Below are 16,272 nucleotides of genomic sequence, written 5' to 3' on the forward strand. Positions count from 1 at the left end.
TCCCAGGTGCCTTGGAATTTATATAATAATGAGGACAGACAGACAATATGTAACTTAAGAGATAAATAGGACAGTATATGAACAAACCCAATTCCACTGAATTCAGAACAACTCTTTGAGTTGTGCATATCTTATCATTTTCCTTATTTTAAAGATGAATAACCCTTAAATTGCTGCCAAAAAATCCACAGCTATGACATAACCAAGCCAGAACTAGAGTCAAAGTCTTCTGATCCAAGATCTTTTGTACTGTACTAGACTGTCTGCTAGAGGCCTTAAAAACCTGGACAAAATTACATTGTCTAGCTGCTGAACTGGTTAGTTTTACTCTGGGCAGAGTGGTCTGATATACTTCCTTTGTGTTCTGAGTAAATCCTTTCATGTCAGAATTGGTGTTATGAGAGCACAAAAGGGAATCTCAACAGACTCCTGAGAGCCCAACAAACTCCCTGTTTATTCTTTTGGTAAATTATGCATGGTATACACTTTTAAAGGAAAAGGAAGACATGTCCTTGCTATCCCTTCAAATGTGCAAATACTTTGAAGCCCTGTGATGTCACATCTCTCTTAGCCTCAGTTTTCCAATCAATAAAGTAAGGGGAAAATATCAACTTTATAGAGTTGTTGAAGTACCTAGCATACAATTGTGAGCACAACAGATGCACAGTAAGTAGTCATCATCATTTTGCAATAATGGAGAATTTTTGGTGGAAAAAAAACTGAGAAATCAGATCACTATTATAAAGACTGAGAATTCAAAACCTTCATATTTGAAAAAAATTTGAGGAAAAACTAAGGATAAACCTGACAAAGTGTTTTCATGGTGTGCTTTTCTTATAGTCTGTAGTGATAAATAAAGGAAAAGTATGAAGGAGAAGGATTTTGAAGCAGACAACCCAGGAATTCCATGTGCATATTACATTTAGCACCACACTATTCACTTCCAGATCAGACCTCTTCTGTAAAGAAACTTGCCCTCTGATGTGCTGGATTAATCATGTTTAGTATCCTGTAGGGACATCAGGAAAATAAAACAACACAGTCAAATTTGCATTGAGCACTAGCTGATGTTCAATTGCCAGGCATAGATGTTGGTTTCTATGTGTTGTGTCATTTAATCCTTCTAACGATATCTAAACAGATGTTACTTGACTTACTGATGGTATGATGAGAGTGGTGAACTACATCTTGCCATGTTGTGCTCTAGAAGATCCCCAAATGAATGTTGATCAAAGGAAGGAAAGCAAGCAAGCATTATTAACTGGAGTTCTGCTTTCCGAGTCTCTTAAAACGTGTTAATAAATGAGTCCAGACCCCATAGGGAACTCCTGTGCCTAAGCTTAGCTGCCTGTCAGTACATCCTAACCCAAAACCAAATATGAGAGTCTAACTAGCGCTGTATGAGAGACAGATACTAAGAACACAGTTGCCCATAACAAAGAAAAGGGGGGAGCAAGAGATGGATAGCCAGAGAGTCAGTTTGGCTCCCCACTGGTACCCAGTTGACATAGCTACTGGTCCTTACAGCCTTGGGCTGAATTACTAGTACCAGGGGAAGACTAGCACCCAAGGAGAAGAGACAAAAAAAAGAAGGGTCTGCAAACTCTTCAGCTGCCCTGAGATCTAACTCAATTCTTGTGGAACAAATAGGAAAAGAAGCCACATTTACTCAGTCCCCTTTGCTCCACTCAGAAAAATACCCCAAAGGATGCATTCTGGAAGCCCATCAATTCTCTTCCTTAACCTTAATCTTAATCTTGATGTATGAGGAAAGCATAAAAAACATAAAATAAATTTGTTTTCCAAAGGGCGATGGTGGGTATCATTATCTCACCATTACAGCTGAAGAAACTGTTAAACAGGCTAAATTTGTCAAGGTCACGCACAATAAAATTGCAGAGCCAAGGTACAGAACCAGGGTTGTGTGGATCCAAAGCCACCCCCTACACACATACTCAGGCTGCACCACCTCCCCCTCCTTATTTTAAGGTTGTCTGTTAACATGTGAAAAGAAAGACATTTTAAACAGATCTCAATGTAGGTACAGCTCTATATCCAATTTAAAATAGCAAAATAGAATTTTGATTTTAAAAATAAGTAGTGATCTTTTGGAGATTAGAAAGGTCAAAGAGGAAAAATAAGAAAATCTAATATCGCGATGCATCTTTCCCCTCCTCATGGAGGAGTAGGGTGCTTGTTTTGAGTTGTGTTTTGTTTTTGTCATTAGAATTTAACCTCATTCAAGCACCAAGACTTATCTAAACTGTTCTTGAACAAAGTCTTACTTTGATATGTGCCACATACTTCCCTGCCTTCTTGTACAGAGCCCACTGAACACAATCATTATGAACATTCATCCTTACATAGACAGTGAATTCTGCAGGGGACATTGAGCTGTATGTGCTAGAGTAGAGACAAATCTGTCATCTCTCACTGCTCTCCATGTGCCTATCACTCCCTTCACCCCCATATTTTTTCCCTCTACACAGTCACCGTCTTCTCCAGGAATTTCTTATTTGGAGAAGAGAGTAATCTAATTTGAATTGCTTATAAATAGTCTTTGAGCATGGGTCTGCAGGAATTGTGGTGAGTCAAGTATGCAAGTTCTGATGGGGGTGGATTTGATTACAGGATAGCCATTGGTTTAAGAAAATGAGGAGCATGGGCCTTGGACTCCAAGAACTTGGATGCAAATGCTGGTGTTTCCACAAAATAGCTGAATGACCTTGGGCATGTTTATTTAACATCTCCAGGGTTTAATTTCCATATTAGCACTTCCTAGGGTTCCTGTCCAGAATGAATGAGCTGATATACGTAAAGTTTGACATTTGGTGGCAGTTTCTTCATGGCTCTGAGCCACTATGAGTTAGGTGATATTGCCGAGTAAGTAAAGTCTACACAAGTGAACATCTACCCAGGTCCTTCTTAGAACTATTTAGGTTTTGTTTTGTTTTAATTTTTATCCTTCCACTACACCCAACCAAAATTTTGAGGCCACATAGCCTATGTTAGCTATTGAGAGGGGAGGGGTTTATTTGTAGGTGGATGATAGTCTGGAGGCTAAAGAAATAACAATTAACTCACGTTATTGCCTCACTCACTTCTGCTTAAAAAGAATAATGACTGAAATCACCCTCCCAGAACACCCAAAGAGATGATGGTTGGCATACAGATGATCCCTTCCCAGAAATTGGCATCTGTCACTGTCTTTCCAGAGATCGAATCATTAAGTCTGATGAAAGATAAGCCTCCATCAAGAGAATAACTGTCAATGCTGTCTCCAGAATGTCCAGGTGCATATGGTCCTCACAGAGTATTCCTAGCCATTTACCATTTACGTGTCCATCCACACATCTATTAATACTTTGTCATCTACTTGAGTTCTGATGCTAGAGAAGAGCATTTTACCTGGTTTGGACAGACTTATACAGCATTGGCATTGACAGAGCCAGTGTGTCATAGAACTAACAAATGTATGTGTCTGTGTGTGTGTGTGTGTGCTGGCATGCATGAACACAGGCATGCTCACTTGCCATAAATATATATGTAAATCTGTAGACATACTTGCATAAAATATATCAGTATATTCTAGGAACATTTTTTCTATTTTCTCCTTAGAAAGTTACAGCATTCTTAATGACAAAGTATTCATTATCTTTAGGGTGCTGTAATAAAATTATCTCATTACTTGATCATTTTTCGCTCAACTTCTTATCTTCCCCTTAAAGTTGTATACTAATACAAATTTACGATAATCTTTTCATACGATTCTATATTAAAGTATGTTATGTAATAAATAAAAATATTTTGAGAGTTATCATGTTTATTGGTAAAACTAATTTATAATTGCAAATTAGACATAGCTGATACTTGCTTCCATTGTACTCTTTTAACTTTCTATCAAAAGATTGAATTTACTGTGATCAATAATCATATTAATTCCCTAGTTCTACATAATAAATTTTTTCCACCCAGTTTCAAAACATCAACAATACAGAATTGACTTCCCTGCATTATTCTGATGCTCTTGCATTCTGTCTTCCTGAGTCTTTCATGAAGTTGTCAAGCTGTTTGTTAGCTGGGCCCCCCAGGAATTGAAGAACGGCTTCCTAGGCTGGCTAGAATACTTATTCCAAGCTCACTTATGAGGCTGTTGGCAGAGGCCTCAGCTTCTCATATAAGGCTGTGGGGTCACTCCCAACATGGCAGCTGCCTTCCCTCAGAGCAAGGGATGAGAGATACCTGACCAAAAAAAGCTACAGTGCCTTTCATAACCAATCTCAGAAGTGAGTGATATACCTTCTCATTTGTTGTTGGTCACAAAGACCAATCCTGATATAGTGTAGTAGGCAACTACACAAGACTGGATTCCAGATGATGTGGTTCACTGGGAACCATGTTAGAGGATACCTACTAAAATGCCATTTCCCAATATTATGTCAATTAAATTATATGTACATACAATATTTGTACATAAATAGTATAAGCTTCTAAATATCAGATACTTGCTAATGAATATTCAATTATATTATTGGTGACTTCAAATAGATATAATTATTTGCTTTTAAAAATTACTTGCTTGATCTTGTAATTCTCCTTATATATCAAATCTAAAATCGGAGGTATTGAAATACTGTTTCTCATGTTATAGATTCTGTTCTCTATTACATATCAGTAGAACATAGGGAATCTGTGGGGTTTTAATAAAATTAAAGTTTTGTGTAGAGCTGGGAAGGAAAGTAGATGACACCTCACACCAGCTCTTAGTTGATGATGACTACCTCAAGTGTTGTTTGAGAATTCTAAAGCCATATTTAACCTCACTAACATAAGCCTTGATCAATTAATTAGATATGTCTGCCGTGGCTGTGGGGAAGTAATGTCTTATAAGACATGTGCCACATGTTTCGAATGTTGATTTTCTACAGCATATTGCTAACATAGAAACTCTGCTTGGATGAACAGTAATAAGGTAGCTATTAGGTTGGAATAACAAATTATGACAATCACTCCCCAATATCTTATGAGATGTTCAATATTTGAAGCTTTGCTTTTATAACTCTAATTTTCGATAGGCATGATTTTCTTATTTCCAATCAGAGTTCATTAACAACCATAAGTATGTATCTGAACTTTGGATAGAATAAGATAGTTAGGTTGTTCCCAGGTAGGAAAGAATGTGGGTCTTAACCTATATATGGATAAGATTGACCATTGTCAGCCTACTGTGTTAATTAAAAACTTCAGTTATACCGTGTCATCTCCTTTATAAAATAAAAAATTGAAAATACACAAGGAAGAATTTGAGCTTACAGTTTCCTAGGGCCTAACTTTATTCTGTAAATAGATCCTATCTTTAGTAATTCTAAAGCAATTAGAAATTTGGGGGATTGGAGAGGAAATTTGGGAGATTGGAAATAAAAAGTTACTCCTTTTACCTTTCCCCGAATCCTGGGTTGTTTTAGCTTTACTTTTTGGACATTGTGAAGCTCTCTCCCTCTGAAGACCTTATTAATGTGGCTGCTTTGATTCATTTTCAATGAGTTAAGAAATGTCCACTGACAGACTAATAAGCTCTAAGGCTCATTTAATGAGGCGTCAGGACGATTTCTTTGCAACTGACTTCGGGATAGGGTAGGCTCCTCGCTGTCTTCTGCATGGATAAGAACCTAAGCATACCATTCTTTTTTTTTTTTCCTTCCTTTTTAAAAAATATTTTTAGTTGTAGATGTACACAATACTTTTATTTATTTATTTATTTATTGGTACTAGGGATTGAACTTGGGGGTACTCAAGCACTGAGCCACATCCCCAGCCCAATTTTGTATTTTACTTAGAGACAGGGTCACAACTGAGTTGCTTAGCACCTTGCAGTTGCTGAGGCTGGTTTTAAACTCGTGATTCTCCCATCTTAGCCTCCCAAACCGCGAGGATTACAGGCATGCGCCACCACGCCTGGCTATTTATTTATTTTTATGTGGTGCTGAGGATTGAACCCAATGCCTCACATGTGCTAGGCAAGCACTCTATCACTGAATTATAAACCTAGCCCTCCAAGCCTGCCATTCTTAATGAGACAATAATGAAGAAACCAACACAGGACTTAAAAGGAGTCAAGGTAGACCTGATTAACATTTTGCCTACAAACACTACTTTTCTATGAAGAAGTTGTAATATACTAAAATCCTCACTAGTTTGCATTTCAAAGTTGTAACCACCTATGTGATAACTGGTTCAAAATATCCATTCTGTAGCACATGGTGTGGTATGTGTAGGACTGAATATTTATCCAGTGAGTAAATACTGTTGGCAGTTTGGAGAAGCAGTCAATGGGGGAGAGAAAGGAGGCTGCAGTACCTAATGGAACTGGGTTCTAATATTTTTGTCACCACTTTCAAGCATGAACTTAGTATTGGTTATTTCAATGTATCCTCCTGAAAACAATAACAATAATTTCTATCTCCCCAGATGGTTTTGAGAATTGAATGAAATTAGGGATCTAAAGCCCCTGCAAAATACCTGGCTCAAGGTGAGCTCTTAACAGATGTAGTTTTCCCTTCCTTCCCTTGCTTCATTGCTATTTACCAATGAAGGAGTTTTAAATGACAACATTTGCACAGCTGCAAATAGAAACCAGTAGCCAAAACCTACATTTCTACTACTCTCTGGACAGTCAAAAGCCCAGTGATAGGAGCAGAAAGGTTGCATTGATCATGAGCCTGGAACAGCTTGCCCAGGATTTTCTATAAATACCTACAAAGAGGTGTAGAAATATGAAATTCTGTAGGAGAAATTGTCATTTAAAGGAAAGGCCAGCCAGCTGGCTTGGGTTATTCAGAATGGCAAAGCCACTGATATGAATAAAACATCCAGATCTAGACATCCAACATCAAGCTCTTTTTCCTACCATTTCAATAATGACAGGTATAAATTGGGCATGAAGTATGTTTTCCAGAATTTCACTGGAGTATTATAAGCAAATCCCCCAGGATTGCATAGAGTTCTTTGGAAATTTATCACCTTTGGGGAGTTATACTTGGTTTAGCCAGATGTAGACTTCTCTCTGCTTCTAGGACCCTTTATGTAGATTTATTAACATGTGCTTTTTTTTTTTTTTTTGTCACTTTTCCTCCCAAGTAGCTGTGTTAGCTTTCTAGTGCTTCCATAACAAAATAGCCCAGACTAGATGTCTTAAACAACAAAAATTTTTTTTCTCACAATTCTGGATGTCTGAAGTCCCAAAATAAGGTGTCAGCAGGTTTGGTTTCTGTTGAAGCCTCTCTACCTGGACCCAGTTCTGTCCTTAACAATTGCTTTTCCTTTAATTTGCTTTCTGTAAGATCTTTGACACCTTGTTCTTCATCCATTGGATTACTTTCATTGTCATATAATCTTATAACAAATTTACCAAGTTTTAGGCAAATTGCAAGAATTGATTCAAACCAGTGCCTTTTTACTTCATGGAAATGGCCCTAGGCATTACAAAGAAGCAACTGAGGAGTAAGGGAGTGTGGCAGACAGAAAACAGTGATCTCCAACAATGTCCAATCCTGGTCCCCAGGACTTGTGGATATGTTAAGTTACATGGTAAAGGGAAATTAATTTTGATTGTCAGCTAATCTCAAAGCAGAGTGTGTGTCCTGAATTATATAAGTTATTCCAATCTAACTACATGAGTCCTTGACAGTAGAAGAGGGAGGCAGAAGAGAGTCAGAGAAAGACATGTGATGGTAGATGCAGAATCCAAGAATCTATGTTGCTGACTTTGAATATGGGGGATGTGGGCCAATGTGGGTGGCTTTTAGAAGCTGGAAAAGAAGATTCTCCCCTAAAGTGCCCATAAAGGAATATAGCATTGGCAATACCTTGATTATAGCCCAATAAGACTCACGTCAGATATCTGAACTACCTACCGATAAGCTAGTACATCTGAGTAATTTTAAGCCACTAAATTGCAGAATTAGTTACTACAGTAGAAAACTAATACAGGGAGTTAGAGGTGGAGGCGAGCTGGTAGTGCTTTGGTGTAGGTAGAATGCATCCAGGCAGTATTAAATGTTTTCTAGATTAGGAAGCTCAGAGTTTAAATAACTTTCCCAGGGACACAGAGGTAGCCCAATTAATAGATGGGCAATGGAATTTCAAACCAATTCTGTATAGTCCCATATAAAAGAATAGTGACCCTGCTCTGCATCTTAGCCTTAGCTGTACTACTATATGACCTTGGACAGGGTACCTAAGCTCACTGAGTTTCAGTTTCTTCAAATTGTAGAAGTTGTAGAGAAAAATAATGTTCATGAGATTTTTTATAGAAAGAAAATTAGAAAACCAATGTCAAAGAACACTGCAAAATACAAAATGTTTATCTGATGTTAAGTCTTATCCAGCTGCCACATCTGTATCTAATGAATAATCTCAACAGTAAGGGGTTGCCGATCATTTTCATGCATCATAGTGCTACTTCACTCAGTATCGGTATTAACAAGGCATCTCTGTGAAAACTTCCACCCTTCTTTGGGTATAAAGTGTCTAGAAACATGGATCTGTCTACATTCTGATCTTTTTAGAGGCTGAAAATGTCAGTGTATTAAAACCACCTTGGCAAGGGGTAGAGAATGAAGGATAGAGTGAGCTCTTAGGAAGAGTTTTGTGTTTTTAAAACATTTTATATTCTAATGGTTAAAACTAGATTTGTTAGCTTACAAGAGTATTTATTTGCTGTAAATAATTATAACTTAAAGCCTGGGATTCAAGTAAATTTACATATAAATGCCAGAAACTCTAGTTAAAATTGAATTATCATACTGCTTCAATCATTACCTATCACCAAATGTGTGAATAGACCTTAGCAAGCTGCTTGGATGTGAGAGTATTGGCAAGGTGGGCTCGTGGTTCTAATTACTTGGTGACTTTTGAGCTAAATTAAATGAGTCTCTTTTTCCCCAGATAATGTTCAATTTCTGTAAACATATCTGTAAAGTATGTAAGACAAATTCACTCCATTATCACACTGAGGATTGTTTTATCTGAACCTCAACTATAAATAAGTTAGTCTCCCACTTTTTAGTCAGTGCTGTAACTATAATAATATGTCAGTGGGATGTATATTGTATCCAGGCATCAAACGTTTATTGATTCCACTTTTTGTAAGCCAGACACAAGCTATAAAGATAAGAAAGACCCATTCCTGACCTGCAGAAGCTAATAGTCTAGTGGACAAAAATAAACATATTTAGAATTTATTGTCACATGACACAAAATATATGACTGCTGAGGAAGCACAAAGGCCTCTGATTCAGGCTTCACACGTACTTTTTATTCACAGTTATTCAGATAACATTTTTTTATAAATTCCATGACAAGTACTATTAAAAAGATATAGTAACATTGGACAGATTATCTGTGATCATTGAGTTAATTATTCAATTAATTTCACCTTGCTGAGCTGAAGGGCCCCATTCAGATGGTATCACCTAATCCACCTCAGAGCCTCTTCATGTGTTGTCATGGAAACCAACCCAGATAACAGAGGAGTCTAACATACTGGTTAAATTCTCAGAAGTCAGGTCCTGTCTCTAAAACATATGACCTGGACTAATATTTCACCTGTCTCAGTGTTCCTTTTCTCATAATGGATGGTTAAATCCATGTAGTCATAAGTCCACACGTGGCAGGCACCATTAAAATCAATCAGTATTCAAAGTATGTGAGAGAACTATAGAGGATGATAGTATGTTTTTTAAAATCCCATAATTTTTCACTAGAATTAGAGGGTTCAAGTACTCACTCTCAAATGACTGTAGCATTTTACATGATGGTGTCAGTAATACTAACAAAATACCTCAAGACCTTAAAGATTTTCTCTTTAAGAAGAACTCAAACTCACTTTCAGTTTTGTGATATAAATTCTTCTCTAATACTTTATATATATATATATATATATATATATATATATATATATATATATATATATATATATATAAAATTAACTTTGGTATAAAAATAATATTAGAATCGATATAAAATAAGTTGAAATTGTATGTTTTAAATTTCAGGTTTTAAAGTTTCAAATTTGGTAATTAAGAAAAATATGTTTAGTCAGATGTTTAATAAATTTATTTAATAAATTAAGTGAAAGCCTGTGTTACTCATAATTCTATCTTCAAGAACATTAAAATTAAAGGAGTTTCTATATTTTATGTACTTTTGCACACAAGTGGGAATTTAATCTGAAAATAATGTGGTCTTGCAAAGTGGTTTCTAATTAAATTTAGTGTGTATTAGTCTATATTCTGACAATCTTTTGATTGTTGACATAAAGTAGCAAGAAAACTATTTATTGCCCGTTTTCTGTATTTTAAAACTATAAAAGTAGTACATATATTCCCTGGCAAAGTCAGTCATGGCTTCCTCTTGAAATACTCCCTTGGGCTTGGCAGTGATTCACGTAACACTAACTGCAGTAGCACATCTCCTTTCAGTAGCTTAATACCCACAGATCAGTGCAGCATTCCTGTTTAATGGGTGTGGCTATTTCTTCTGGGTGGTAAATTTGATGTCCAGACTGCTTCATTTCTCTTGGTTCTGCCCATCCTCTGCAGCCTCAAAGTACTTTACATGTAGTTAATGAGTGGGGATTGAAGAGTGTAGAAGGCACTCCATCTTCTTAAAGACCTCAGACTCATAAAAGAGAAACAGTTCTGTCCCCTTCCATTGGCAGGAACTAATCCCATGTTCAATATAAAGATAGGGTGGGCTAGTGTAATCTTTGCCTGAATGTCTGCCTCCTAGCAGCAATGCCACAGTCTGGGATGGAGAACATAATTTTTTTTTGACACTGTCAAAGGATATATGTTAAAGTATAAATACACTCACAAGCCTATATCATGATTAGTATCTTATAGTCCAGGATATAGGTATCTAGGTATCGATATCAGTAAGACATATTTTTTACTTTATTCTGTTTGTTTTTTGTCCTATCATGATCAAAAACAGGATTAATTTTTCAGAATTACCCAGGGCTGCAATCTGTGATTTATACAACTGTTTCTTTCTTTGAAAAATTAATTATGTCAGTTTTGGAGTTGGGATATTAGCTCTATGTACTGATTGACAACAATCCAAGTCATATATAGTATCTGAAGAATATAATTAATATTCTTTATGTTTTTTATCAGGAATTTTTATCTTTTACAAGTCTAGTGATAGCAATTACTTCAATATTATATGTAAGTAAAATATTACTATAGCTTTAGATTATTATAATTTAATATCTCAAACCTAAGTTTTTTTAATTAATTGGAATTTCAAGATTTCCAAAATGTATTTTTATAGAAAGGACCATAAATATATAATAAAAATAAAATTTGTCCTATAAAGATTTGAATGAGATCCTGCTAACGTTTGATCAGAGCCCTACTGACTTTCCAGATCACTCAGTACAAAGTGCTCAAAGTGTTCTGTGGTATTTACAAAGTTCATTAATGAAAAATATTCATTTTAGAGGTACAGTTCTAAAATTATGTAAGGGAGAATTCTTGTATTAGTGGGAACAAAATGCCTATAATCTTCTCTTTCATATTTTGGAATGGATTCCTCATATTGCTGATCTGTGGTTATTCTCATAACCAAAGCCTGTGGCCAGATTATATGATACCTTACTATGGTTTGGTGAATTTTTAGTACTTTTATTGACGTGGTTCACCTTATATTCTTGTTAATTTAAAAAATGGAAATTCTGTTGTAAGTATAGTTCCTTTGTATACTTCACTACTTGGAACCTGTGGCCAGGAATAAATTTTTCCAATGATTCAAAGTGACTATTGCCTGAAACAAATCATATGAACATGTATTTACTTTGTTTTCTGGTTCCTATGAATATTATACTCATAAAGTTATCCCCCTAAAAAATGACATTGGAAGTTAATTACTTTTGGCTCTGATCCTGCAGCTTGATCTTAGGCATGATAAAATAATATTGGCAAGTCTTATTAAACTCAATGATTTATAAATAGGGCCATCTACATTGGAAAGTTACAGAAGAACCTTTCCTTTCATCATCACAGACAGTTATAAGAATGAATTTCTACAAAACTGGTACACTTTTTGTCTTTAAGCCCACTTTTTGCTTAGCAGGCTGTCCTAAATTTTTATTTTGAAAGAAAGCATTTGCTTTCTTTTTTGAAAGAAAGCATTTTGCTCCTCTAGCTACGAGGTAAGAAACATAAGGAGGGTAATTATAATGGGATTTAAATAATTCGCTTACATTTCTTTGCCAATGAAATAAAGCATGTTCTTTTAGGTTTTTTATAAGCTCTAAAATATGTCCTTCAATTTACTAATATTATTTTTTAAAAAACACACAATACCATCATTTTCCCGGATCGAATATTATTGTTTTCCAACAACAGATTTGGCAACTATTCAAAGGCAGGGAATAATATGCTTTTCGGATTTTCAAATATGTCTGAACTGCTGTTGATTGCTCTCCAAATCAGGTCAGATGCACTGTCTCTGCAGGAGCATTTGCCAGAGGTACTGTATGTTCAAATGGACGGTTTTCATGTTTTATAGTCAGCTTCATTTATTTTCTGGACCTCTAAATTTTTTATTCTAAATAGCATCATCTCCCTTTATTCACCATGGGGTCTTTATTAATTAAACAGAATCAACAGGACTGGTTTATTCTCTCTTTTCAGCTGAGTTACCAAGTGCACAAATCAGAGAGGAAATATTTCTAATACTAGAATGTTCTCAAAGCCAGTAAATCTGGGATTATCTCATCACACCGATTATGTCAAAGCTCTTTAGCCACAGTGCTCACAAAGACCTAAAATTGAATGGTATACTCAAAACTGGCCCCATTCCAGCATCATAGGCAAAATTCCAAGTTTTTCTTACAATAATCAGAAAGCCCTAATTATCAATAGACTGTGATCATTCATTGAATATGTGCTCTTTGCCAGGACCTTCACATGCATTACCTGAGTTTCAGAAACTCTGACCCCCTTGGTTCTGGATGCTTTTACCAAAGATTCTGTTGTGAAATAAGTTCTCAAAGCACAGAAAACATCACCCTGTTGTTTCAGTGTTATTGTTTCCTAGTGAGTCACTGTAGTAGCTACATGTTTGACACTTAGGTGTGTGCGTGTGTGTTTTTAAGCAAGTCCAGAAAAGTATGCTGTGAATGTAAGACTGATAAAATTTGAATTTCATGGAATTACCTTTCTATTTGGAGCAAGATCAGATGTTGATTTGCTGATTAAAAAAAAAAATCACTTCAGTTTTTTTTAAAACATCTTACTTTTGATTATTTTAATCACCAATCTAATGGACTCTGTATTTGTGCAGTTATAATATTTCAAGCTTAAGAATATTGTTTGAAAAAGTCAAATTGCAAAACATGAACCTAAACTTTTCCTTCAGGTGGTTGCTCCTGGTTTCCTTTCTTCCCATCCTCCCCAATTAGGGAACATTATAGGGAAGGGAAATTTTAAAGATAACTTAAATTGCAGTCTCTGCCTTGGACCAACATATTGTAAGTGTGCTGATAAACATGACACTCATGGATACTGAGACTGTGAAATAAGCAGAGCATTCTCCTCCAGCTTCTTCGCTTCAAACACACACTTTTGACAGGATGCTGTGTCCTCGTTTCACCTTGCAGTGCCATTCCACCCTTCTTATGCTGCTCTCGTTAGTATTTCTTTAAAACCACTTTCAATTTAGGCAGCTTCCCAGCTTCATAAAGGCCTTGAAATGAAATTAACCTGTACCGAATCAGATGCTTTTGTAAATTTAGCCATCATCAAGAAAAATTCCTTTAAACCACTTTAAAGAGTGAATAGTAATATGGATTATTGTGAGAGAATAATGATTCTTTGTACCACTTAACCATGCTTCAAGGTTTTGAAACTATGAAGATGTCTGGGACTTGTCACATTCACCTTGGTTCTTAAATGGCATGAGCTCCTTTAACCCCATTGTGAGATTATCAGCAATCTTCTTCCACAGAAAGCTATATCTATAATATTTAAGCAGAGAAGCTGAATAATTTGTTCAGAATGATTCAAACAAAAGTTAGAGGATAGGATGGAAAACAAACCAAGTCAGAAATGACAGCCGATCTGACCATTTGTATCAGTCCCATATTTTCAGTAACTGACATCAATAGCCAATAAAATGGGTTCATTTTTGTGATACTTCCTGAACACTAGCCCTATGTGTAAGTAGCAGGAGCATGCTAGTTTAAGTAATGTTGCATATTCAGAGATTTTGGGACACATTAGCATATTAAAGGTGCTGGGAAGTCCTATACTTAAGAACCCCATTTGCCTATATTTAAACTTGTAGGATTTGACATCATATAAGTCTTTCTTCATACAGCATTTATTAAAAACTCTTGGAACATACTTTGGAAAATGTTGTTGTATAACCTAGGCTATACATTCGGATCCACAGTCTATTAGATCTTCATGGGCACTGGCTTTCAGGCACACTTAATCTAAGACGTGATGCTGCTTCTGAGGTTGGTGTGGGAGGATAGGCTGGGGAAACTGATCTAGGGTGGATGCAAGCAGTGTGGCAAATCAGAGCTAGAGACAGTTCCCAAAAAGAAGAAACAAGTTTCCATCCTAAATCCAGAAGCTGTCTGTCAAACTCTTAGGAGGCAGGCAAACAATGGATTTAGGAGATTCATCTAGCTGAAGGCTTAGAGTAAGAGATGAGTCCCGAGAAACACCATCCCATCCAGCAAGTAGGACCAAGGTTGTGTGATGTTTTACTACTCCTTGCACATGCCCACTATCTTTTGTACCTCCTTCCTCAAATTTGTGTTCTTTTCCTAAATTGGTCTTTCAGGATGCTAATCCTGTGTTCTGAGAATATGCCAGGCACCATAAATTCCAAGATAAAAAATAGTTCCTGCCCTCAAAGAGCTTCAAATGTTGTAAAAAAACCTACAAATAAATAGGCATTAAAAATACAGTATAATAAGAGACAAGACTGTGCACAGATTGGAGGAATCTTAAGAGAGATTTGGTTCTTTAGAATGAGGATAAGTTAACTCCTTAGGGAAGAGGATTGTGTCAGAGAAGGAAATGTTATTGCGGAGTATAAAAAACAAGATGTTTCATACTATAGAATATGTATTTGTTCCAGAAGCCATTAATTGGATCTGTCATTTAGTAGATCTCTATGCTGGAGTAGGCAATGAATTAGAAAAGAATTAGAACAGAGACAGGGAGATAAACTATTTTAGTGACCCAGGCTACTGTATTGGGAAAGGAGAGGGGGAACAGATTGCTGAGATATTACAGCTAGACAATCATAGGACTTGCTAACTGATATTATCCAGTAAGGAAAACAGAGAAATCAAAGATGATGCATTAACCTGCATTCCTTGTTACCAGTGAGGAAAGAAGGAGATGGATTTTATTCAAACCTTAAAACATGCCTAAGATTTATTCATACCAGTTGGGTTCAGTTCTAACTGCTTTCTATCACCAGGGACTGCAGAAGGGTGGCTGCAGTGGAACCAAGATCAGTACTTGTGTGGCTGGGTAGAAAGACCAATTGTTCAGATCCTAATTTGTATTCCTTGTTCTTCTAAGTCACGTAACACAGACTACATCCTGGATTCACCCCGTGAGGAGTATCCTGAACCTGTCTTGCTCAGAGGAGAATGAAGAGGATTGTTCTAGAGAACTCACTGACCAGAAGAGTTGATGGTTTTCTGTAGGAAGCGGAGCTCCACAGCCTTCCGGCATCTCAGTCTGTGAACGTGACTTGAGCAGAGACCTGTGACACCCAATTCTGAGACACAGCCATCTGAAATAGGAGCAAAGCAGGCACTACTTGATGGAGTAGGAAATGGAGACTAGACTTAGGGTATTTTTGTAAAAATGTTTTAATATACTGTATACATTTAAAAGTTGCTACTCAGTAGTTCCTTAAAAATGATTCAGTTATATCTTTTGAAATGATATATAATTAAATTTTATATGTATACTTTTGTCTTATATATTTACATCTTTATAATTTTATATGTAGTTCATTATTTGGCATCATATCCAATGGTCTTTATAATTAAGATCTATTTAAAATTTATGTGAACAGAGTAAAATACTTCATTTATTTGATAATTCACCGATCTTTTTTCTTCATGTTCATATCTTAGAAAGAGATTTTAGCAAGCTTTTGGGGATTTTTAAAGGCTCATATTTAAACATCTATCTCCTGGGCTACCAAATACAACTTACATCTTTATGGGAT

General features: G+C 36.1%; 1 protein-coding gene across 3 annotated transcripts in view; it reads left to right on the top strand.

The window, feature by feature from the left end:
* Stxbp4 (syntaxin binding protein 4) overlaps window positions 1-16,008 on the top strand; it is a 148,258-nt gene extending 132,250 nt beyond the window's left edge. For all 3 annotated transcript variants that reach the window (XM_005321604.5, XM_013356989.4, XM_078042265.1), the window contains exon 18: window positions 15,612-16,008. In XM_005321604.5, the coding sequence (XP_005321661.2) occupies window positions 15,612-15,726 (115 nt within the window). In that variant the 3' untranslated portion in view covers window positions 15,727-16,008. The remainder of the gene's footprint in view (window positions 1-15,611) is intronic.
* Window positions 16,009-16,272: the final 264 nt, after the last annotated feature.

Source organism: Ictidomys tridecemlineatus, chromosome 3, assembly GCF_052094955.1.
Source record: "Ictidomys tridecemlineatus isolate mIctTri1 chromosome 3, mIctTri1.hap1, whole genome shotgun sequence".
NCBI lineage: Eukaryota > Metazoa > Chordata > Mammalia > Rodentia > Sciuridae > Ictidomys > Ictidomys tridecemlineatus.